Source organism: Scyliorhinus canicula, chromosome 14 (assembly GCF_902713615.1).
Source record: "Scyliorhinus canicula chromosome 14, sScyCan1.1, whole genome shotgun sequence".
NCBI lineage: Eukaryota > Metazoa > Chordata > Chondrichthyes > Carcharhiniformes > Scyliorhinidae > Scyliorhinus > Scyliorhinus canicula.
Genome location: NC_052159.1, coordinates 83,306,659 through 83,332,569, shown reverse-complemented (window position 1 = coordinate 83,332,569; position 25,911 = coordinate 83,306,659). Strand labels below are relative to the sequence as shown.

General features: G+C 43.8%; 1 protein-coding gene across 4 annotated transcripts in view; it reads left to right on the top strand.

Annotated features, from left to right (window-relative positions):
• The window catches only part of dlg2 (discs, large homolog 2 (Drosophila)), a 1,378,721-nt gene that overhangs the window by 373,003 nt on the left and 979,807 nt on the right, over positions 1-25,911 (top strand). For all 4 annotated transcript variants that reach the window (XM_038818412.1, XM_038818411.1, XM_038818410.1 and 1 more), the window contains one exon: positions 9,721-9,828. In XM_038818412.1, coding sequence (XP_038674340.1) covers positions 9,721-9,828 — 108 coding nt within the window. The remainder of the gene's footprint in view (positions 1-9,720; positions 9,829-25,911) is intronic.

Sequence of the window (25,911 nt, the reverse complement as noted above, 5' to 3'; positions counted from 1 at the left end):
AAATAGCTTGTCAATTTCTACTGTCGTGAGAAATGATGAAAAAAAGCTAATGTTGTCAACTTCACAATGCTTTAAGCTTTAATGTGTCAGAGTACCTTTTAACTGACTGCTCTGCTTAGCTTCTGTTAAAAGTGCCGAATGTTTGATTAATGCCCGTTGACATCGTTTGGTCTCCATACTGTGAAATTGGACCATCTTAAGCTAAGAAAACAGGGCAATGGGGGTCAAGATGCCAGATAATTAATTGATTAACCGCCTGAAGATTTGTAGGAACTATTTCATTTCTGGTCACATTGTTCACAATGAGACTTGTTAAGCCATAACAAATCACAAAGAATAATATTAATTACTGGACGCTTATAAAGGTTTTAAGCTTTCTGTTATATTCCTTGTCTTGGGCGGAATTCTCCCCTACCCGGCGTGACGGGGGTCCCGGCGTAGGGGAGTGGCGCCAACCACTCCGGGGTTGGGCCTCCCCAAAGGTGGGGAATTCTCCGCACCTTTGGGGGCTAGCCCCACGCCGGAGCGGTTGGCATCAGAAGACTGGCGCTAAAAACCAGCGCCCCCGGCAGTGGGGCTGGCTGAAAGGCTTTCGCCGGTCGGCGCATGCGCCGGCGGTGACGTCAACGGCCAGCTGCCGCTGACGTCACCACCGGCGCATGTGTGATGTGGGTTTCTCTTCAGCTTCCGCCATGGCGGAGGCCGTGGTGGCCACGGAAGAGAAAGAGTGCACCGAGGGCACTGGCCCGGAGTCTGAGCAGGGGGCCCCAATCGCGGGCCTGGCCACCGTGGGGGCACCCCCCGGGGTCCGATCGCCCCCCGCCCCCCCCCAGGACCCCGGGGGCCCGCTCGTGCCGCCGATCCTGCCGCCACCAGAGGTGGTTCAAACCTCGGCGGCGGGAGAGGCCTCCCAGCGGCGGGACTTCGGCCCATCACGGGCTGAAGAATCGCCGCAGTGGCTTTGCCGATCGGAATGGCGTGATTCCCGCCGCCGCCACCTCCCGGGTGGTGGAGAATCTCTGCCACGGCGGGAGCCGGATTTTCGGCGGCCCCAGGCGATTCTCCGACCCTGCTGGGGGTCGGAGAATTTCGCCCCTTGTTCTCCAAGATAGCCAGATATGTAGTGTTGACAAAGAATGTAAAACTAAGAAGTTTAAATCAAAACTAATTTATTTTACACTACTTAACTTAATTAGGTACGCACACTTTACTGAGTAACAGATAATAAAATGATAGCACTGAATCTGTGATACAGTCATTAATAATTTCTCTCATTTATAAACTGCACTCTAACTCAACCTCACACTATCCTTCTACATTGAAATCTCCATCAGCTTCTCCCAGCATGCCTTGAGACACCGCCTTTTATATGATAACTTAGTGACGCCATCTAGTGCTGTTATACATGTAGTCTCTCTTGTTAACCCTTTCCTGTACTTGTACAATACATATCATTCCATCCCCTTTTTTTAAACATAACATAAGAACATAAGAACTAGGAGCAGGAGTAGGCCTACTGGCCCCTCGAGCCTGCTCCGCCATTCAATGAGATCATGGCTGATCTTTTGTGGACTCAGCTCCACTTTCCGGCTCAAACACCATAACTCTTAATCCCTTTATTCTTCAAAAAACTATCTATCTTTACCTTAAAAACATTTAATGAAGGAGCCTCAACTGCTTCACTGGGCAAGGAATTCCATAGATTCACAACCCTTTGAGTGAAGAAGTTCCTCCTAAACTCAGTCCTAAATCTACTTTAGGAGCTGGTTTAGCTCACAAGGCTAAATCGCTGGATTTTAAAGCAGACCAAGCAGGCCAGCAGCACGGTTCGATTCCCGTACCAGCCTCCCTGGACAGGTGCCGGAATGTGGCGACTAGGGGCTTTTCACATTAACTTCATTGAAGCCTACTCGTGACAATAAGCGATTTTCATTTCACTTCCCCTTATTTTGAGGCTATGACCCCTAGTTCTGCTTTCACCCGCCAGTGGAAACAACCTGCCCGCATCTATCCTATCTATTCCCTTCATAATTTTAAATGTTTCTATAAGATCCCCCCTCATCCTTCTAAATTCCAACGAGTACAGTCCCAGTCTACTCAACCTCTCCTCATAATCCAACCCCTTCAGCTCTGGGATTAACCTAGTGAATCTCCTCTGCACACCCTCCAGTGCCAGTATGTCCTTTCTCAAGTAAGGAGACCAAAACTGAACACAATACACCAGGTGTGGCCTCACTAACACCTTATACAATTGCAACATAACCTCCCTAGTCTTAAACTCCATCCCTCTAGCAATGAAGGACAAAATTCCATTTGCCTTCTTAATCACCTGTTGCACCTGTAAACCAACCTTCTGTGACTCATGCACCAGCACACCCAGGTCTCTCTGCACAGCGGCATGCTTTAATATTTTATTGTTTAAATAATACTCCCGTTTGCTGTTATTTCTACCAAAATGGATAACCTCACATTTGTCAACATTGTATTCCATCTGCCAGACCCTAGCCCATTCACTTAACCTATCCAAATCCCTCTGCAGACTTCCAGTATCCTCTGCACTTTTCACTTTATAATGTTTGTACATGACAGAAGAGAAAATAAAAATAACATTAGTACATAATACATTGATATGTATACTAAAGTTAACAAGTGAGTTAAAAAAATTCTTTTAACAGTTCATTTGTATTTCTTCACAAATTAAGTCTGTTGAATTTCTTTCTTATTCTGTATGATCTCCTCAATCCAGTCAGCGGAGTGGTAGATGTCTTTAATGGTTTCTGGAAGTCATCTGGTATCTTGTTAGATATTGTCGTAGTATGAAATAAATTCTCATTAAATTGAAGACTGGGAAATAACGTACTAGAAGATTTAACTTTCAGAAGATCATGTTGATTTCTTCTAATGATTGAACCATCATTTGTTTGAACAATGTATGAACGAGGTGCTGTTGATGTATGATCTTAGCCAGATCAGACCATCCTCCAGTGGGAATATGAATTCTCACTTGATCATCTGGATGAAGTAGTTCCAGTGATTTTGCATATTCATTGTAGTATTTCTCCTGAAGATTCTTTTGATGTTGTATTTTCTTGATGACTGGCTGAAGATCTGGATCAGGTAGTCGTACACATGGATGTGTTGTCTGCAACGTTCTGTTCATTAACAACTGAGCAGGAGATAAACCAGTTGAAAGAGGAGTAGCTCTGTAATCAATAAAGCGAAGAACATAACTGAATCAGTCAAGAGCTTTCTTGAAAAGTTGTTTCACAATGTGAATGCCTTTTTCAACCTTGCCATTGGATTGCGGATAAGGAGGACTAGAAGTAAAATGAGTAAAATTGTGGACATGAGCAAATACTGTCCACTCATAGCTATAAAAACAAGGTCCATTGTCTGTCATGACTTTGCAAGGAATCCCATGACGAGCAAACATCTCCTACATTGCTTCAATCACGGATTTTGAGGTAGAATCAGACAATTTAGTCACTTCGGGATTGTTTGAGAAATAATCGATGATTAGGATATAATCATGACCATGAAAGTGAAAAAGATCTATGCCCACCTTCGACCATGGAATCTTCTCAAGATCATGAGATATAAGTGTTTCTTTCCTCTGAGTCAATTGATTATGCTCACATTCTAGAATTAGATTGGTTATATCATTATTTATTCCTGGCAAATATACTGCCTGCCTCGCTCTGCATTTGCATTTCTCTATGCCTAGATGACCATTGTGTATTTTTTTTAGTATCATGGGTCTTAGTGCCATAGCAATAACAGTACGATCGAGACCAAGTAGAAAACCATCTACAACAGTGAGGTCAGATTGAATATTTCTGAATTTCGAACAGTGTCCTTTCGGCCAACCATTCTTTATATGGTTGATGACTTGTTGCAGCATTTCATCTTTTTTTGTCTCCTCTCTGATGAGTTTGAGTTTTTCATCAGACACAGGAGGAGTTTCAGCTAGAAGCTGTACTTGAGCTTCAATTTGTTGAACGATCTCTGACTGTTGTTCTTCTGTGATGGTAGAACGAGATAATGCACCAGCAATTATAAGATCTGTACTTGGAGTGTAGACAAGTCAAAAATCATACCGTCTTAACTTTGTAAGGATACTTTGTAGTCTTGGAGTCATATCATTCAGATCTTTGTGAATGATGTGTACAAATGGTCGATGATTTGTTTCAACTGTGAACATTGGTAGTCTATAGACATAGGGCGTGATTCTCCGCAAATGCGGAGAGTCGTAAAGGCTGCCGTGAAACTGGCCGTGTTTCACGGCAGCCTCCGCGCTCCCTCCCGGGACCCGATTCCCCCCCGTTCGGGGCTAGCAGCACGGCCCGTGAAGAACGGCATCGCGGGCTTAGCGACTGTCGCTAAGCCCGCGCGCCAAGCATCACGGCGGCTGATGCGTCAACCGTGCATGTGCGGGTTGGACAGCTCCAATCTGCGCATGCGCGGATGACATCATCATGCATATGCGTCAAACCCGCGCATGCGCGGGCCGTCATGCCCCTCAGCCGCCCCGTGGACTGATCCTGCGGGGCGGCGGAGGAACAAAGAGTGCGCGGGTATCGGTGCCCACCGATCGCGAGCCCATGCTACCTTTGGCACGGCCGTGGTGCGGCCGTGCCAATCGGTGCCATGGTTGTCTGGGACGGCACGTTGCGGCCGTTTTCACGAACGGTGAGAGCAGGTGTGTTTGCGTTCGTGAAAACGGCCGTAAAGGCCTGGGAACTTGGCCCATTGGCCAGGGGAGAATCGCTGTTCACCGTAAAAAATGGCGAGCTATTCTCTGACCCGTCGTTGGCAGCGGAGAATGGCGCCCATAGTCATGGAATTTTTGTATTCCAGTAAACAAGCCTAAACACTCTTTTTCTATTTGAGCGTACCTTTGCTCAGTGGTAGTCATAGATCTTGATGCATATGCTATAGGTGTCCATAAAGAATTATCATTTCTTTGAAGGAGGACTGCCCTAATTCCATTCTGACTTGCATCTGTGGAAATCTTTGTTTCTCGTCCAGGGTCAAAGAAGGAAAGGACAGGTGCAGTAGTCAAAGCTGACTTAAGGTTTAGCCATTCTTTGTTGTGCTCTTCAGTCCCCACAGAAATGTTGTGGATTTCTTGATAAGGTTACGCAAAGCTGTTCTTCTTGAAGCTAGGTTTGGTATAAATTCTCCAAGGAAATTCACAATGCCTAGGAATCTCAACACTGCTTTCTCGTCTTCTGGGACTGTCACCTTCTCAATGGCAGCAATCTTATCATCATCTGGTTGCATACCATGTTCCGAGAGTTGATCACCCAGAAATTTTAATGTTGAGATACCAAAGTTGCATTTAGATCGATTTAGCTTCAATCATATTTGTATTCTCTTTAAGTGGTCTTGCATTATGCTCTTCATGTGAAGATGACCATATGATGATGTCATCAACATACACCTGACCCCATCAATGCCTTCTGTCATCTGTTTCATGGCACAATGAAAGGTCTCAAATGCTGAGATTATCGCATTCTGTTAAAACAGTAACAACCAAACGGTGTGTTGAACAATTTCTCGTTTGTGTCATTCAGCTGCATTTGCCAAAAACCTCTGGAAGGGTCCAGTTCAGAGAAAATCTTGGCATTTGCCATCTCGTTTGTAATCTTTTTCACATTTCAGTGTAGGATAATGTTCACGTTTGATTTTCATGTTCAAATCCTTCGGATCAATACAAATTCTTAATTCTCCATTTGGTCTCTTAAAACACACCATCGAGCTGACCTAATCCGTCGGTTCTGTTATTTTGGAGATGATTCTAAGGTGTTGCATGTGTTCCAGTTCTTGCTTCAGCTGATCACGTAGCAGAGCAGGAACTCTTCTTGGAGGGTGTACCCTAGTTTAACATTCGCTTTTAATTGAATCTTGTATTGAAAAGGAAGTGTACCCATACCTTCAAATATGTGAGGAAATTGAGTGAGGATTCTTTCAATATCTTCCTGCATAGGTGGAAGAGGTTTGCAGGTGCTGTAGATTCTTTTCACAAAGAAAGTAAATCCTGACAGGCTTGTGCACCTAGTAGCAAAGATCAATTAGATTCTACAATCTTGAACCGTAAAGATGTCACAGCATGGTCCTAAAGAAGTAATTGTGTTACCATTGTAGTTATGCAGTTAGCAATCAGTTTTCTGAATCTTAGGACTATGACTAAGTTGTGATAAATCATGAGTGTTTATCAAATTTGCGGAAGCTCCTGTGTCCAGCTTGAAGACATTGACTTGTAATGTTGTGTTCCATTCGGATTCCATCTTAATAGATTGTACTATTTGTGGATTGGAAGTATCATTAACAATTGTGTGGAACTTCTCAATAATTCCCACAAAGAAGGAATCTTCTAGTCTATAAGCATCAATATCATGATCAGTGTTGTAAATTTTGGAGATGTCTGCACTTGTGTTAACACTTCGTATATTAATCTGTGTCTTCATTAAGTTTGAAGATTTAAAGTGTGTCCTTTTTAATGTAGTTCTGCAGTGAACAGCAAAGTGATTTAGTTTGCAACATTTTGAGCAAGTTTTTCCAAGTGCTGGGCATTTTGTATGTGGGTGGGCATGTCCACAACGTCCACACGTCATGACATTACTTTCGTCATGCGCAAATTGTTTTCGTGCATGTGCAGAACGGTCTTCATCCAAATCACATAGTTTTTTATAGTGTGCATGTGCAGGTCGGGTATGCGCAACATGGTTGCTGTCAGAACTACACATTTTTCTGAACTGCACCACAGATCCAACGTAGTCGGCCTCAAGGTGCGTTTCCGCGCCCTTTTCTTTTATCAGAATTTCAGAGTACCGGTTTTTAGATAATTAATTCCCTCAACACATTTCAATAGCATCTTCTAATTTCAAATCTTTTTGCCTTAATAAACATTCTCTGAGTTTCTCAGCTGTGCTGCCAAAAAATGATTTGATCTCTGATCATAGAGTCTGACAATATAGAAAAGTTACAAGTGTGTGATTTGAGCCTTAAGTCTGTTATGAAACAATCAACAGATTTCCCATCTTTTTGTACTCTTGTCTTAAAGATAAATATTTCCTCTGTCACATTATGCTCGACTCATTGATCGACAGTTCCACCGCGCCACAGCAAAAAACCGCACCGACCTCCTCAGAAGACAAACACGGGACACCACTGACAGAGTACCCTTCGTCGTCCAGTACTTTCCTGGGGCGGAGAACTACGACATCTTCTTCGCAGCCTCCAACACATCATCAGCGAGGATGGACATCTTGCCAAGGTCATCCCCACACCCCCACTACTGGCCTTCAAACAACCGCGCAACCTCAAACAAACCATTGTTTGCAGCAAATTACCCAGCCTTCAGAACAGCAACCACAACACCACAAAACCCTGCCAGGGTAATCTCTGCAAGACATGCCAGATCATCGACATGGACACCACCATTACACGTGGAAACACCACCCACCAGGTACGCGGCGCATACTCGTGCGACTCGACCAATGTAGTCTACCTCATACGCTGCAGGAAAGGATGTCCCGAAGCGTGGTACATTGGCGAGACCATGCAGACACTGCGACAACGAATAAACGGGCATCGTGCGACTATCAACAGGCAGGACTGTTCCCTTCCAGTTGGGGAACACTTCAGCAGTCAGGACATTCAGCCTCTGATCTCCGGGTCAGCATTCTACAAGGAGGCCTTCAGGAGACGCGACAACGCAAAATTGCTGAGCAAAAACTTATAGCTAAGTTCCGCACGCATGAATGCGGACTCAACCGGGATCTGGGATTCATGTCGCATTACATTCGGCCCCCACCAACAAGCCTGGACTTGCAGAGGCCTACCGACTGAACTGGCTTGGGACAATTCACACCTCTTTAACCTGGAGTTACCTCTCTCTCTGCATCTTTGATGATTTGATTGCCTGCAGGTGCTCGCATTCCGGGCATCCCTGACTGTGTCTATATAAACATTTCTGGAACAAGCCTTTCCATTCACCTGAAGAAGGAGCCGTGCTCCGAAAGCTCGTGTTTGAAACAAACCTGTTGGACTTTAACCTGGTGTTGTAAGACTTCTTACTGTGCTCACCCCAGTCCAACGCCGGCATCTCCACATCATGACATTAATTTGAGTTCTGCAATGCAGCTCAAATTTTCAATTACAATATTATATATTTTTTATCTTCTTCCGTGGAGGATTGAAAAGAGTTATAAAGTTCAATAGCCTGCGGTCCAGCCACTGTTAAAAATAATGCGAGTTTACTGTTATCACTGGCATTATCTAAATCGGATGCAGAAAGGTATAGTTGAAATTGCTGAAATACTTTCCAGATTACATCAGGTTTACCAGAAATCCTGAGCTGTTTTAGAGATTTCACTTTCTCCATTAGCTCGGGACTTGTCTGTGTATTGAAGTAGCAGGTCTGGAAGCAGTCTTGTCTTCGAAGGTCTGAGTCACTTGCTAGTATTCTTTTCTTAGAGTCTGACTATTTTCTATCTGAATAATTTCGGCAATAACCTGGTACCATGTTATATTCCTCGTCTTGTTCTCCAAGATAGCCAGATATACAATGTTGACAAAGAATATAAAACTAGGAAGTTTAAATCAAAACGAATTTATTTTACCGTACTTAACTTGATTACGATCGCACACTTTACTGAGTAACAGATACTAAAATTATAGTACTGAATCTGTGATACAGTAATTAATAATCTCTCTAATTTCTAATCTACACTCTAACTCAACCTCACACTATCCTTCTACATTGAAATCTCCATCAGCTTCCCCCAGCATGCCCAGAGACGCAGCCTTTTATATGATCACTCTGTGACACCATCTAGTGCTGATATACATGTAATCTCTCTTGTTGATTCTTTCCTATACTTGTACTATATATATCATTACACATTCCTCAACAATTTGTGGACAGATGCAAGAAACAAATGATTGACAAAGGTTATGTGTCTAAACAGAGAAAAAAAACAATATTTACATTTATGTCCCTAAATTACAGTTGCTTTAAGTACATTTTGCATATGTGCATTTGTTTGAATACCATAAAATGATTATGTTGCAGCCATATTTAGTTTGGTAGATTTGAATTGTCCTACTCCTAAGCAGAATGCACACATCGCAGCTTTCACTGGCATCTGTCAGTCAGATAATGTTTCCAGACTTACGATATACATGGAGCATGTCATCTTCCAACGCCTATCTGTGTGAAATTAACCTACCTCTGACTCACAATGTCTCACTAAGAGATAATGATATCATGCAATTGGGCATTTTATTTATGAGAAAATAATTTGAAGAATGATTTACGTTGAGGCAGTTATACTTTTTATACAGTTATTCAGTTCTGACAGAAGGCCATTGATATAAAACATTGACTCTTTTTCTCTCCACAGATGCTGCCTGACCTACTGAGTATTTCTAGCATTTTCTACATTTCATTCAGATTTTCAAAAAGCACTATTTTACCTTTGTATACTTTTTGGACTATGGTGCATAAAGCTCAGATGACCTTGTAAAATTAGGTCATTTGGATTTTGGATCTAGTTTGAGTGGATTTTTTAAAAAGTAGACAGTCTTATCAAATTAGTAAGTTCCCTTTTCCATCTTTCGGTTTACTTATGAATTGTGTGTGCTAAAATATATATACACAACACAGAAATGAATATACAGATACTAAAAATATTTAACACATTTTTATTGTAGCCAATTGGGACAGAACAAGACACAACATTGGAAAGAGCGCAAAAAGAGGCTGATGATCAGGAAGAAGAACTGCCAGTGAAATTGCAAGAACAATGGGAGCATGCCCAGGTACAAGTTTTCCTCTTTTTCAAATGAAGTAGTTTCGCTAAACTAAAACAGCAGCAATTCCAACTGCTGGACCCAACATAATGGAATTCTGTTATAGTAACTTATACTGCAGGAGATGTCATATTAAAGTTTTTACAGCAACTATCAATGAAAGAATGCATTATGGGACCTCCCTTGATGATTCACCTCATTAAGACTGTGACATGGTGCTGACAGGAAATGCCAGTTTCAATGTCTGATTTGTGCTGGGTTAGCTAATCTCTGCTAGTGCACCAATAGGGGTGCTACATTTGGTTTTAGTACCCTCAGCTCAGAGCAATGAAAAATTGCGCCCGATTACAATCCAGTTGGAAATGCTTGCAGGAGGATGAGTTTAGGGTTATGTCAGGAATGGCTACTTTGGAGGAGGTACTGATGAAGCATTAATGGTTTCTGTTTTCATCCTGGCATGGAGCCCATGTCTTCAGGAGAATAAAAAGGTAATGAAAGAAATGAGCAGATAATTAAGGAGAAAGAAAAAAAGTATTAGATAATGTATATTTTATGTAACATCATTTTCTTTGCCAGAATTACCTACAGAAACGTACTGATACCATTGCAGATCAGTTGGCTTCTGGAACCAAATGCATAGAAATGGCTATAGTTCGGTTCAATTTGATATTCTCACACAAGAAGGTTAAAAACAGAAATAGAAAAAATACAGTTTTAAGAGCTTTATTTTGTTCTGTGAAAAGACTTTGAGGACATTTACTTAACAAAATTTCAGTGTTTGTGTCTGATTTCAGATTGCTTGATGCTGTCTCTGACAGACAGATGAGGTAAACTAACTTTCCAGCACTGACATCTCTAACTTTGAGTACGTGTTTTTCCTTGAGGTTTCTCTCCATTAGCTTTTCTCTTCCACCCTCCTTTCTTGAAATCAAAACAAATGTCACCTAATAACCCATTCAAATGACTATAATTCATGTGCAAACCTTGGCAGTAAATATTTGTAGTCTGTTTATATGCAGAGGCATCAAGGCTGATCACAATATCTGTCATTAATCAATGTTCATCTTTTCCAATGGTATTGCTGGATATTAGTCAGGAGTGGGGACCCTGGTAGATTTCTCCCCCCCTTCACCATTCCATCAACCCTGGTTGAGATGTGTTAACTTCCTGAATAAGCTTGTGGAATTACTGGAATGGGAGCATAAAATTATGTTGAAAATTGCAATTACCAATACTAGTGTGAAGGCATTGAGCTGAATTTTATACATTCTGGACACAATGAACATGAGTGGGGAAGAGGTGTTCAATAGAAAATTACTCTTAATTATTCAATTCAAATATCACAGATTCAACTCAAATGACTCTGCATTAATTGGCATTCAAATAAATATCAGATAACATTCAGGCCTAAGTTTTCTCAACAATGGAGAGGGTCTCCAGTTAGCCAAAATATTGCCCAATTTCAGAAATCCTGCCCCGAAACCAGTACCCGTCATTTTCACCAGGTCGGGAGAATGGAGGTAGATTGTAGCCTTGCATACCTGTGGTTCATGGAGCCAACTGCATAAAGTGCAGCTCTCTTCAGATTAAATTTTCATTTGTGGGATATCAAAACACGATTTGTGGGCTTTACACTTTTCAAGAGAATGTCTAAACTTACTGGGGTTCTTTGAGAGTGTTGTGTTCCTACAACAAGGAAACAAATCCAATATTATGTTCAAAACTTTATTCTTATCGCCATTTCATTCAAATGGACTTTTTGCTGGACCAAAAAGATGGCTGCTACAAGTTACATGACCACAGGGTTGGCCCTTTGCTCTGGGAGTTACCACAACGAGTTAGAAAAACAAAATGATTCCTCCTTCAGTCTGTCGAATCTCACACCTAATTATACAGATCCCTAATAATAAACAAAAGCAGAGAAAGTGAAAACGAATGGGCTCAGCCAACCGGAACAATCAGGAGAGAGAGATTGATACTCAATATACTGAAAGCGAGTCTAACGACTGCTTTATTTCTTTCCTATGGTAGTACAATAGGATTCTGACCAAAAGCGTAGAAACTGATTATTAACCTGCAATTAACCATTTATGGGCCTTGCCACATGACCAAAGCCCCTGGCCTCTTTGGATAGTTTCAGAGTTTTACATCTTGAACCGCACAGCAGTCTGTGGTTTTAACATCCAACTGGTGAACCATCAAGAAGCAGCCCTCCAGGTAGAAAACAGCCTGCTGCTGAAGTCTGTCCCTTCTAAAAGATTTCCTGCAGAACTGATTCAGTATTTGTGTACCTACCTCAACTTGCAAGAAAATGTGCCCAAAAATAAATTGACCAGAACCATTATCTAAGACACAAGCTGAATCTCATATAAAAATAATGAATTAGAAGCCAAGAGGGAGATATCCAGTTGCTGATTGAGCATTTGGATCTCACTTATCAACCAGAGCCGGGTGGATTCCCTTTCACTTGGATCAGTAATGATGGGCCTCCAGACATGGTGAGGACCAATTGCAAGAAATAAACAGAACTATAGGCCCTGTCAACATTCCAGCAACAGTACTGAAATTGTGTGCTCCATAATTAGCTGCGGCCAGAGCCAAGCTGTTCCGATACAACAACACTGATATCTACCTGGCAATGTGCAAAATTGTACAGGTATGACCTGTCCGGAAAAATCAGTACATATCCAATTTGGCCACCCTTTCAGTCATTTTCAATGCAGTGGAAGGTGGGGACATTGCTATAAAATGACATTTATACAGCAATAACCTATGTTCTGATACTCCGTTTGGGTTTCATCTGGGCAAAAGAGTTCAACTCAAGAGGTGAGGTGAGAGTGACTGCCCTTAATATCAAGACAACATTTGATCAAATGTGGCATCAAGGAGTTCAAGCAAAATTGAAGTTAGTGAGAATTCAAACCTAGCATAAAGGAAGATGATTTTGGTTTTTGAAGGTCATTCATCTCAGACACCACACATCATTGCAGGAGTTCCTCAGGGTAGTGTCCTTGGCCGAATCATTTTCAGCCATTTCATCACTGGCCTTCCCTCCATTTTAAGATCAGAAGCGCGAGAATGTTCAGTATCATACGCAACACCTCAGATAATGAAGCAATTGGCAAGAGAGGGACCATTTCTCTCAGCTTTGCAGAAGAAAAGCCATACCATGGAGAAGTTGTTAAGAAAACAAATGCAAAGATCTGAAGAGCAGCTGGTTAAGTAAACTAGAAAAATGAAGAGGCGTTTCCAAGAAGTCTGAGGTTAAACGGATCAGAACGGAAAACTGTTCAGTAAAGACAGAGAGACGAAAAGAAGATTGAGATGCCGGAAAGAAATTTGAAGTCATGTTCAGATTTGTAAGATTTTACTCCAGTCTATGGAACATGAGTGGAAACAACTATGGAAATCAGTGGCTGCATCTTGGAATTTGTGTAAAAGCAGTTAAGATAATTCCTAAAGGGGTTGGTGTAAAGCTCTGGACTGGTGTCGCTGTTAAAAGTGGAGCAGAATCTTTGTTTAAAAGTGTGATTTGAAAAACCTGGTCTGAATTTTGGAATCCAAACCACAGTGGAAAGCATTGATATGAAAGAAGATTTTAAGATTATGGAGTGGAGTTTGGTAACTCTCATATGACAATCATCTGGGGGGAATCTGAGGAGAAATCCACAAACATTCACTTGGGGTTCAGAGATGCCCTGTGCGGGTGAGGGGGGCCCGGGGGGATCTTATAGTGAGTTGGGGTTGGGGAGTGGTTTGGAGGTCATGTCCCGATCTTGCCCTGCACTGAGGGGTTCAGCGAGTGGGACTCCTCAGTGGAGGAAACGGGACTAACCTCAGTGCAGGAAATCGCGTGTTCCCCTCTGAGGCCCTGTATCTAACCAGAGTCAGTTTAGATAGCGTTTCTCGGCGCATTTGCGTGTACCAGTACTAATCGGCATCCACGTGACCGCTCGCTGGGGAGCCGGTTAAATGATGGAAGGCCGTTAGATAGGGAGTCCTTTCCGTTAATGGGATGGTGATTGGCCTTAAACTGGTGATTATTGGTACATGCAGCGGGATCCAAGTCTCGCCAACGGGAGTGGGCTGGTTGATCCGAAACCGATCGCCACCTGGCGCAGTTCCTGATATTGGACTCCCGTGAATTAACCAACTCACTGGGATTCGAGGCTGTTAGACCACGCCCCAAGTCCAACCTGAATAAATAAACACTGGAAGTTGGTCGATTATACCTTTAATGTTTTAGGTGGCATTATTTAAATGTATGAATCTCTTCCTAGAATTGGATGAGTAAAATCAATCATTATAGTAACTTAGATTATACATTTATGAGATGAGCTACATTGGAGCAGAAACAACACGACAAACCTTTTCGCTGATAGACAACCCAATGTAAATTTTTCCAGCTTTTGATAGATAAAGTCATGGTAGTTGTAAATGGAGTACACCTCCTGCATAAATAGTGTTTGGTTCTAGAAGGAATTATGGCTTCAGTCTGAAACTCTGATGTGCATTTTTCTCTGCTGCTGCTGACTGTGCAGATCTTGTATCTATTTACTGTGATGTTCCCCTGTGCTGTCACAACAAGGAAGATTAAATAATGCTGCATTACTTGTGTTGACTGTAGGAACTGTATATATAGTTATTGAATAGTCTGCTTCCTCCACATGCAAAAAACCATTGCATAATTTGTTCCCCACTCCTTTTGCAATTCCCAATACACAGACCTTAAAAATAAATGGTGCATAAATTTAGTCTTGGTGCAAATGGGTTTCAACTTTAGACTGATATTGTGCAATGTAAATTGATGTGGGACCTAACCTAAGTTCTAACCTGACCCCTTCTTCCAGGATGCTTAATTTCACTTTGCACCGATATCAGATCAGGCACTGTCTCTTGTATCAGAGTACATTTACACTATAACTGCAGCATTAGTGCAAAACAAACCTCTTTGCATTCATTTTAAAGTTGTGGTTTTGTTGCTCGTTTTGCTAAGTGTGCTTTACACTTAATTGCTCTGTTTTATAACATTTGCTCTAGAGTCGCCAGGTATTTTTATGATACCACCACGAGGTTCAAGTTCAAGTGCTGATCGATAACTCAATACACCAGTTAGTAAGGTTCAAATCAAAACACATTTATTATATACACAGTCAATCACTACTCATGCATAAAATACTACAGAACTAAACTATTTCTACCACTAACAGGCCAATACTTAGCTTTGGAAAAGGAACCCACTAGGTCAGGGGAACAATTGGCCTCTTGTTCGATCCTGAATCTGCAGGCTTCCAGCTGGTATGGACTAAGAGTTAGGAGCACCTATCTCGTAGCGTGCGTTGACTGGACACTTACTTGTTGGTGCAGCTGCTAGGCAGGTCTCTGTCAAGGGTTGTTTCGAGCTGCTGGGAGACCCTGCCAAGAAGACCGAAATGAACTTGGGGACTCTACTTTATAGTCCCCAGGGGCTTTGCGCCCTTTTGGGCGGACCCCATACCTGGTTCCAATTGATTGGACCATGTTCCAATCGATTGGTTTGATTTCCCCAATACTGGGGCTGTTTCCTGATCGCTGGGCGGTTCCTAAGTGTCCGTTGGCTTCTTTTGTGTTGGCTCCTGCTGGCGCTGAGGAGTCTGGCTTTGCCTTGATTATCTTAACTGTTGCTATTGTTCCCGGGGATCGCTCATCGATATGCAGATGGCGGTCAGTTTCAGTGCTGTCTGCTTTCTGCGAGTCTTAATATACAGGAAGCTTTGCTTTCTGCTTGCTTCCCTGTAACTGTCCATTTTTCCCTGCGTTCTTAGCGAATCTCCATTTTAAAGTCGGGACGTGGCCAACCCAGGTGGCTACACTTTGAATCTACCAAAAGAAAAAATAACATTCAAAAAAATGAACAGAATTAAGACTGAGATTTTCCGTGCCCGTTCGCAGTGAGTGGCAGACGGGAATGGAAAATCTCATGAGAAGGCCGAAAATTAGTTTAATGCCGTTGTCAAACCTGCTTGCGATCGTTTGCTCCACATGCATTTTCCACCATGGCACATCATTTTAATACATTTGCATTTTATTACAAGACATCCTCATCATAATAAACACCCTACACTGGGTCATTAGGACACATCATGTGCAATTAGAACGCGGTATTTCACAATGCAACGTAAACGACGTGCTTCTGGCAACTTGCACTTTGCTCTTCACTTTAAGGTTAGTTTGCCCACTTTGCATTGTGCAGTGCTCACAGGAATCCGTGCCAGGCTTTGCAGACAGCATCACATTGCATTCAGGGCATTGCCACAGGTAAGACTACACATCATTTCAGCGGTAATTTGGGGCAGCTTCTAATGGGCTGCAGGGCTAGGCCTGCACTGGGAAAGTGGGCAGGTAGCCTCAGGCTAGGCCTGTACCAGGTTGAGATGGTTGCATGCAAACACGTGACTTGAGCGAGGGTGCAGGCGGCATATGCTGAACGGGGAGGAAACATGAGCACTAGTGTTCTGGTATCCTTGCTTGTTTGACCTCTGCTGACATTGGTGTAATTGTGCACCTTGGCTAAATAGGCATCTGTCACCTCATGAACACTTGAACATGTGAATGTTTGAGAGATCCTGCAGAGGTCCCCAGTGAGCACTGGAAGGTGCCACTGACATAGAAGTTCAGAGTGGCCGTTATTTTCACAGCCATTGGCAATGGATGCCCTCCCAGTCCCTCTGATACCAATGTAGCAAATTTGAGTCACCAGATCCCTGGAGATGTGGAGCCACCGGCGACACTGGTTCTCACTTATTTGCAGATAATGACATGCGAGTTCTGTAGACCCTGGGTTGTGAGCAACCTACACACAATATCTCAGCAAGCTCACCCTGTGCATATAACGGGGACCCTGCTAGTCATTTGTCTTGCCAGCTCTGCCCCTGCCTTTGGTGATTTAGGTGCCTCTGTCACAATACTCTCCTTCTCTCCTGCCTATAAGTAATAATGCAGGCAGCGATAAATCCCATCTCCATCTTCTTCTCTGCATTATCACTGAGAAACGGTCATCTTTCTGTCAATGAATAATCATTGAATATGAGTTCAAGGGCCTTTTTCCCATGTCTGATGCACTCGCCCTGAAATTAAGGCCCATGTTGGGTGTGTATCCAGGTCCCCCAACATGACGGACTGCTTTGGCCAAGTGCTTGGATGTCCTGCTTTTAGCCCAGGCACTTGGGAGCCTTATTCACTGCAATCTCACATCACTCTCTTGGGAATAAACATGAGGGTAAATGTTCATTCAGGAAATTAAATTTTTACTGAGGTTCCGAGACTTCTCAAATTAACTGTTCAGTGACAACTTTGTAACAGACAAACGTTTGAGAACACCCACCGAGAGATTAAAAAACAGCTTCTTCCCCTCTGTTACCGGACTCCTGAATGGTCCTCTGATAGACTGAACTAATCTTTCTGCGCATCTTCTTTACAGTTGTAGCACTATATTCCATATTCTGCACCCAATGTCCATGTTTATGCATTCACATTGTGTATTTATAGTATGTTCTATGTATTCATGTATGCAGCGATCTGCCTGGACTGTACACAGAACAATGCTTTTCACTGTACCTCGGTACAAGTGATAATAAATCTAAATCTAATCTAAATCTAAGACTTCTGGATCTTGTCCATGAAACTTGAAAGGGCATGCTTTATTGCTAATAAAGAGCACACTTCAGCTTCAGTAAACCTCGCTCCCATCCCATTGCTCCCTTCCACATTGTGCAAAGCAACCATGTGCACTTAATGAGTGTGTCCAAAGCCTTTATTGATCGCCACATATCACCATTTGGAATTTGAATCATTGATCTTGGTGAGTGTTCAGATGAGGGAGTGAAAAGTTTGTGATGAGATCAGTGTCCCCACAAGACACACAATAACAGGGTGAGAGATAGTTGAGGTTCGATGTTTGAGAGCCAGGACAATAGTGCAGATGAGAGGGACCAAGCTTCATCACCTTGCACACTGCACCTTCATCTTTCAAGAATGCCAATCCTATAAGAGAATATCTCTACCTCGGTATTGCACAGAGAGAATAAACATGACCTGACCCTGCAAAGCATGTGACTGAGGTTTGTTCCACAAACATACTTAACATTAAGTTAGACATTACTGATACATCACTGTTGTGATATTAAAGAACAGTACATAGACAAGAGGCCCATGATAGCGATGTCTGTGATAACTGGGGCCAGGGACCATAGATTCACATCTGAGCAGCACAATTCATCATAAAAAACAGACATACACAAGAGGAGATGTGAAATGGGTGCAAATCTATTTACCGTTGTGTACATGATATTCATGTTGTGAACACCCGAACCACCATTGTACTCCTGAATCTTTTTAACTTTCCTAACCCTACCATCTCTTTATACGTCTCCGGCATTGACAGTGGAGATGGAGGCAGCCTGCTGACAGCATGAAGAGAGATTGAGAGCGTGTGAGTAAAATACATGCCAGGGCAGATGATTTGGTTGCCTGGCATGTGTGGCTGGTGAGTGGAGCCTGGTCAGGCTGGGGACATACTCTCTAGAGGATATGAGACCAGATGAAGATGTGAAGGTGTGTGTGAGAATAAGTGGTGTTGGTCCCCTGAGCTGGCAGTGAGGGCTCTGTGATTATGTGATGGGCTTGTGAGTGTGTGAGTTAAGAGTGATGAGATGGTTGCCTTACCGTGGCGGCATGGATGAGATCATTCATCCACCTATCCTCTTGCTGCACCGGGTGGCCGAATTCTTGTGGGCAGTGTTAACGCTAACCAGTGCTGCCACCACCTCCCAGAGCGAGAGTGGAGGACATCATGGCAAGTTTCCAATGACGTCCAGCAAGCATTTGAAGGAGTCGTCACTGAACGTGGGGTTTGCTGTATTCTTTCCTCTTGGGGCCATCTGTGTGATCTGTAGCAGTTTTGGCTTGGGGAAATTGAGAGAGGTGTGCATGGGTGCCATTTAAATATGGCACCTGGAATGAGGAAGCAGTGAGCTGACACCAGAGGCCACCTGCCAGAGATCTGCGTGTTTCCTCTGCATGCATAATTAATGAGATGGGAAGCAGATGAAACATGTAAAAACAAAAAATGCATTTTTTCATCCCTGCTCCTGCACTTAGTGTAATGCAGGGAAATCCCATCCGAAGGGAGGTAAATAAAACAAAGCATTAATAAAAGAGAACACAGAGCCTGAGAGAGATAAATACGTAAGTGAAAGACCGAGGTGCAGGATAAAAGTATACTCATAGAATCCCTAAAGTGCAGAAGGAGGCCATTCAGGTCATTGAGTCTTCACCGACGAAAGACCACCCAATCAAGGCACAATCCCCTGCCCTATTCCTGCAACCCCACCCCAAAGGGCAATTTATCATGGCCACTCCACCTAAACTGCACATCTTTGTACTGTGGGGGGAAACCAGAGCACCCGGAGAAAACCCACGCAGACACTGAAACTCCACACAGTTACCCAAGGTGGGTATCGAACCCGGGCCTCTGGTGCTGTGAGGCAGCAGTGCTAACCATTGTGCCATGGTGCTGCCTCATACTTTTTTTAAATAAATATTTTTATTCTTTTTCTCATTTTCATCCAAATTTACACCCACCAACAAACAATTCCGCCTGGTTCCTGGTACACTATTGGCAAAAGTCGAAGCTGAATTGAGTCGGACTAGAAGGCCTCGGGATTATCAGGTCGGGGCGGTTCGCTGATTGGGCGGCACTAGTGGTTCCCGTGCTTGAACTGGATGAAACAGTGACAACTACAAGCTGCGGTAAATAGGGCTTCCAGGCTGGATAGATACCCGATGCCACGCATTGAAGAAATATATGCAAAACTGGCAGGCGGCATTCATTCACAAAACTCGACATGAGCCATGCATATCTACAGCTCGAACTGGACCCTGAATCGTGGCAATATTTCACTATTATTACTCACAGGGGCCTTTATGAATAAACTAGGCTCCCCTTTGGAGTATCATCGGCTTGTGCAATTATTCAGAGAGTCATGGAGAATATATTGAGAGGATTCCCACTTGTGGCAGTTTATCTCAACGCTGTTTGGTCTCTCTGACATCAGAACAAGAACACTTGAGCAATTTGGACAAGGTTCTCCACCGCTTCTCAGAGGTGGGCATTCACCTGAAAAGCGAAAAAAAATGTGTTCCACACCAAGGAGGTGGTTTATCTAGGTTACCGTGTAGACCAGGAGGGGTTGGAACCTGTCACGGAGAAAGTGCAGGCTATCCAACAAGCTCCTATACTGGAGAACACGACTGAACTGTGTTTCTTCCTAAGTTAGTAAACTACTATGGGAAGTTTATCCCTGGTCTCATAACTATGGTGGCCCCCCCCACACCTCCTATTAAAAAAAAATAGGGGTGGGTGTGGACGTGGAGAGCACAACAGGAAGGAGCATTTACTCAAGTTAAAAAGCAGTTGACCTCATCAGCCTTGCTCCTGCCAAACCCCTCATGGTAACATGTGATGCCTGACCGGTATTGGCATAGTTTTGTCACACCACATAGACGTTGGCAGAGAGAGACCAGTTGCATTTGCCTCCAGGCGTTGACTGTGACAGACTGCAACTATGCGCAGATTGGGAAGGGGTCGGCCGTCGTATTTGCCATAAACAAAATTCACGAGTACGTGTATGGTCATCGGTTCACAATCCTTACGGGCAAGCCGCTATGGAGACTTTTCAAAGAGGACAAAGTAATCCAGCTCACTGCCTTTGCTAGGATACAGAGATGGGATCTTTTACTGGTGGCATATCAGTATTTGTTCGTGCATTGACCAGGTACCCAAATCGCAAATATGGATGCGTTAATCAGACTGTCATTGCTGGCGCCCCCTCTGTCTCCTCCCGGATCCGATAAAGTAGTAGCCATGCTAAAATTTTATGGACACGCTGCTGGTCACAGTATCCCAGATAGGAGAATGGAGCAGACGGATCCCATACTGTCCAAAGTCCACCACATAGTATTGTATGGTGGCCAACATTGGAAGCTACCCAATGAGTTACAGCCGTTTTTGGCCAAAATATCTGAATTCCGTGTTGATGATGGCATCCTTCTGTGGGGGACATGCGTCATCGTCTCAAATAAGTGCCAGTACTTCACCTTGAGGGATTGCATAACAGACACCAAGAGTGTCAAAAATGAAGATGCTTGCCTGCAGCTATGTCTAGTGGCTGGCCTGGCACAAAAATAGAAAAGGTGACCCAACAGTGCAGGGTTTCTCAGGAGCAGCAAAAACCTCCACCTGCTGTACCCCTTCACCCTTGGGACTGGCCAGGTGGCCTTGGGTGCGGCTACTGCCGACTTTGCTAGTCCTTTCGGAGGATCTATGTTCTTGATTGTAATAGAAGCCCAATTGAAATGGCTAGAGAGCCACCGAATATCGTGACTACCTCGAAGACGACCATTGAAAAATAACGGCTCTCATTCAGCACACACGGTATCCAAGAGCTGCTGATCACTGACAATGGGATGCCCGTTACCAACGGGCAATTCACAGCATTTATGAAGGCAAACTGGATACAGCACATCTGTAAGGCCCCATAACCCCCCCGGTTTCCAATGGACTGGCAGAAAGGACGGTGCAAACGGTGAAAAAGCAATCTTCGGGATCAGTGGACACTCAGCTGGCCAAATTCCTGTTTACATTGTGTACCTTGTGTTGCCCTATTACAAATCTACGAATCCATCTCAGTCTCACGTTCTCAGATATTGGCGGGAAAGTACACTCAGGCAAGAGCAGCATGGGTGTTGCCCAGCGGACATAAGTGGACCAGACTATTTGTACCAGGTGACGTTAGGAATTTTGCAGACGGCACTCAGTAAATTCCAGGAACAGTTCTTTGCCAGACAGGGCTGGTATTGGTTCAGGCACAGGATCACATCAGGAAAAAACACATTGAGCACATCAGGAACAGGGGACCAGCGGTGCACAGAGCTCCTCTGGAATAGCCAATTACTGTCCAGCCTACTCTGACAACTCTGGATTTAAGAGCATTGCCCCAAGGGGGACATGACATAATTTAATAATAATAATCTTAATTATCACAAGTAGGCTTACATTAACACTACAATGAAATTACTGTGAAAAGCCCCTAGTCGCCACAATCCGGCACCTGTTCGGTTACACGGGGAGAATTCGGAATGTCCAAATTACCTAACAGCACGTCTTTCGGGATTTGTGGGAGGAAACCTGAGCACCCAGAGGAAACCCACGCAGACACTTGTAGAATGTGCAGACTCCACACAGACAGTGACCCAAGTTGGGAATCGAACCTGGGCCCTGGCGGTGTGAATCAACAGTGCTAATTACTGTGTTACTGTGCAGAGGTCATTGATTCGAATTCCGTCATGGAGACCCAGGCGTTGGACTTTTCCGACGTTGAACTAATGTTCAACAGCCTTTAACAGTACCTCCCCAGTGCGGAAACAACGTTTGCCGTCCTAGTCTGGCCCAGCAGGCCTAAGAGGTGCAGCCACGAGCAAAAAGATGCAGACATTCTCCTCCTGCACCATCATCGGAGGAGTCTTCGGACTTTGGGGGGAGCGATGCTATAACTCACATGAGACCTATGGGGGAAACAGCAATTACTCTCCCAGTGAGCCTCATTGAGTGCGTGCTCCCCCACTGAGGATCGGGGAGCCCATGAACAGGATAATAGACTTTGATATAAAAATTGGCCAGACTTGGAACTGTCTGACAGACCTGGCTTGGATATTGCTTTGTAATAAAACTAGTTTCTCTTTATCCACTCGCCTCAGACACATCTGTGGTCACTAAATCAGGTCTTACCTATATAGATGTGTAACTGAACACTTCAAGCCCATATTTTAATTCCCGGGTCAAATGTGCAGAGATGGGAGTATTTCCGACCTTTAAAAATGGCTGCCCATGTCATAATATTGCTTCTTTATGTTGCTGTGGTGATGTCTCATTAATGACATCTTGAGGCTTACGTGTTGAACCACAAACACTTTTATTGGTAGGCTTTAACTATTTCCAGTTCTAAGTATGGTCTTGGGTGGTGTTGCTCCCACCATGTAGGCTACCTGTTTACAGAGTTGCATCAAGACAGCACGGTAGCTTTGTGGATAGCACAATTGCTTCACAGCTCCAGGGTCCCAGGTTCGATTCCGGCTTGGGTCACTGTCTGTGTGGAGTCTGCACATCCTCCCCACGTGTGCGTGGGTTTCCTCCCACAGTCCAAAGATGTGCAGGTTAGGTGGATTGGCCATGATAAATTGCCCTTAGTGTCCAAAATTGCCCTTAGTGTTGGGTGGGGTTACTGGGTTATGGGGATAGGGTGGAGGTGTTGACATTGGGTAGGGTGCTCTTTCCAAGAGCTGGTGCAGACTCGATGGGCCGAATGGCCTCCTTCTACACTGTAAATTCTATGATAAGACTATTCTTCAACCATGTGACTACAAACATCACACAATGGGTGGTGCCACTCTCCAGTCCATTGTTATCCCTTGCTCTGCTGAGCACCTTTATATTATAAAACATGCAGGCACATATCCTCACAGCCCAGATGTTGGATTTTCTGTTCTGGTGAGTGAGCTAAAATAGTTTGGGTGGGTGACCTGGGAGGAAGTGAGGAGGCTGCCAGGTGCAGAGGTGGGCTCTGCAGAAGGCCTGCCTCGGGGCTCCAGAACATTAACCAAAAGTTTAAAAAAATAAAGATTAGAACATAAATCATCCCACCAGCCCTCACATCCCCTCACCTCCACACACACTTTGCATGCCACCATGTCATCACATGCTCTGTATCCATCTCCAATTGCTCTAAATAGTCTCTCTGCCAACATATGCCCTCGAACACACCTCTCATGGTTCTTTATGGCCCTTATGTCAACCTATGTCCCTTGACCCACAGATATGGCTCCTTTTAGTTCCAATGCCAACATTTGCCCCAGCATCCACCCCTATAACTCTTTATACCCCTTTATCTACCCCTATGGCTCGTTGTTGTCTCTATGCCAACTTAGTACCAATTCATACTGACCCATGTCTCCCACCCGCCACCTTTGTCCCTTACAGCTACCATGCAAACTCACGTAGCATCCACCAGAGACAGACATCAGGACCCATGCAGAGATGAGAACAAATAAAATTCTATAAAATTAAATTTTAAGTTTCTATAATTCATGAAAACTATTTACCACATTTGAATTCTTTCAACTAAATAAAGCCTGATGATAACAGAAGATTCATTCAAGTGCTTATCAAAACAGGCATTGGCATTCATAGTCCCACATTAAAGAGTCTCTAACCACTTGTAGTTGTCAATCAAATTGTGAAATGGCTGGCATGCTGCTGTTATAAAGTATGGTTATGGAATCAGTCATGTGGTACTAATCTGACAATGGAACCCCTCAGGCTTACAACAACAGACAGACTGAAATAGCAAACAATCGTTTTTATGTTCCAGACATTTTTTATAAGATTTAAAGGGATTTATTTTTCAATGTTTGACAGCTTTTCAGATCCCTTTGATATCTCCTTCAGCCAAGTGATTCTAACAGTTTTAAGAGCTGCCTTTGACAAGTGCATTTTACAGTTGATTTGGACAGGTTACTCAGGGTAGTGTCCCTTGGCAGCACGGTAGCATTGTGGATAGCACAATCGCTTCACAGCTCCAGGGTCCCAGGTTCGATTCCGGCTTGGATCACTGTCTGTGTGGAGTCTGCACATCCTCCCCGTGTGTGCGTGGGTTTCCTCCGGGTGCTCCGGTTTCCTCCCACAGTCCAAAGATGTGCTGGTTAGGTGGATTGGCCATGATAAATTGCCCTTAGTGTGTCCAAAATTGCCCTTAGTGTTGGGTGGGGTTACCGGGTTAGGGGGATAAGGTGGAGGTGTTAACCTTGGGTAGGGTGCTCTTTCCAGGAGCTGGTGCAGACTCGATGGGCCGAATGGCCTCCTTCTGCACTGTAAATTCTATGATATCTCAGCAGTTTCATCAATTACCTTTCCTTGATCATAAGGTCAGAAATGGGAATGATCGCAGATGATTGTACACCATTCATGACTGAAGACTCAGATACTGAAACAGTCTGTGCTCATATACAGAAGGACCTGGTCAATATTCAAGCTTGAGCTGATCAGTGACAAGTAGCATTTGTGCCACACAAGTGTCAGGCAATGACCATCACGAACAGAAGAGAATCTAACCACCTTTACTTGGCATGCAATGGCTTAACCAATGCTGAATCCCCCCACTATCAACATACTGGGGGTTACTATGGACCAGAAACTAAACTGTACCAGCAATATAAATACTGTGGCTACAAGGCAGGTATGAGACTTGGAATTCTGTGGGGTGTAACTCATCTCCTGACCCGCCAAAGCAGGTCCACCATCTAGAAGACACAGGTCAGTAGTGTAATGGAATACTCTCTATTTGCCTGGATGAGTGCAGCTCCAACAACACTCAAGAAGCTCGACATCATCCAGGCGAAATGCCCACTTGATTGGCACTCCATTCACTCCTTAAACATTCACCGAGCACTGCCGACCCAAGATGCATCACTGTGTGCCATCTTGGCAACTCACCAAGACTCCCATGACAGCATCTTCCAAATCCACAACTTTCCACCACCTGAAAGGGCAAGGGCAGTAGATGCACAGGAGCTCCACCAGCTGCAAGTTCCCCTCCAAGCTACACACCATCCTGACTTGGAACTATATCACCATTTCTTCAACTGCTATAATAATAATAATCTTTATTGTCACAAGTAGGCTTCCATTAACACTGCAATGAAGTTACTGTGAAAAGCCCCCAGTCGCCACATTCCAGCGCATGTTTGGGGACACGGAGGAAGAATTCAGAACCACTGGCTCAATTGGCAAGATCCTATATAACCTCCTTCACTATCCACGATGCCACCAACCTTGGCTTCATCTGCAAACTTACTAACCATGCCTCCTACATTCTCATCCAAATCATTTATATATATATATATATAACAAATAACAGTGGGGAAGAGTGAGCTGTTCGTAGTACATCCGACGGACCAGGAGAGAGGGATTGGGGAGCTCCCGCTGAAAAGGACGGAGAG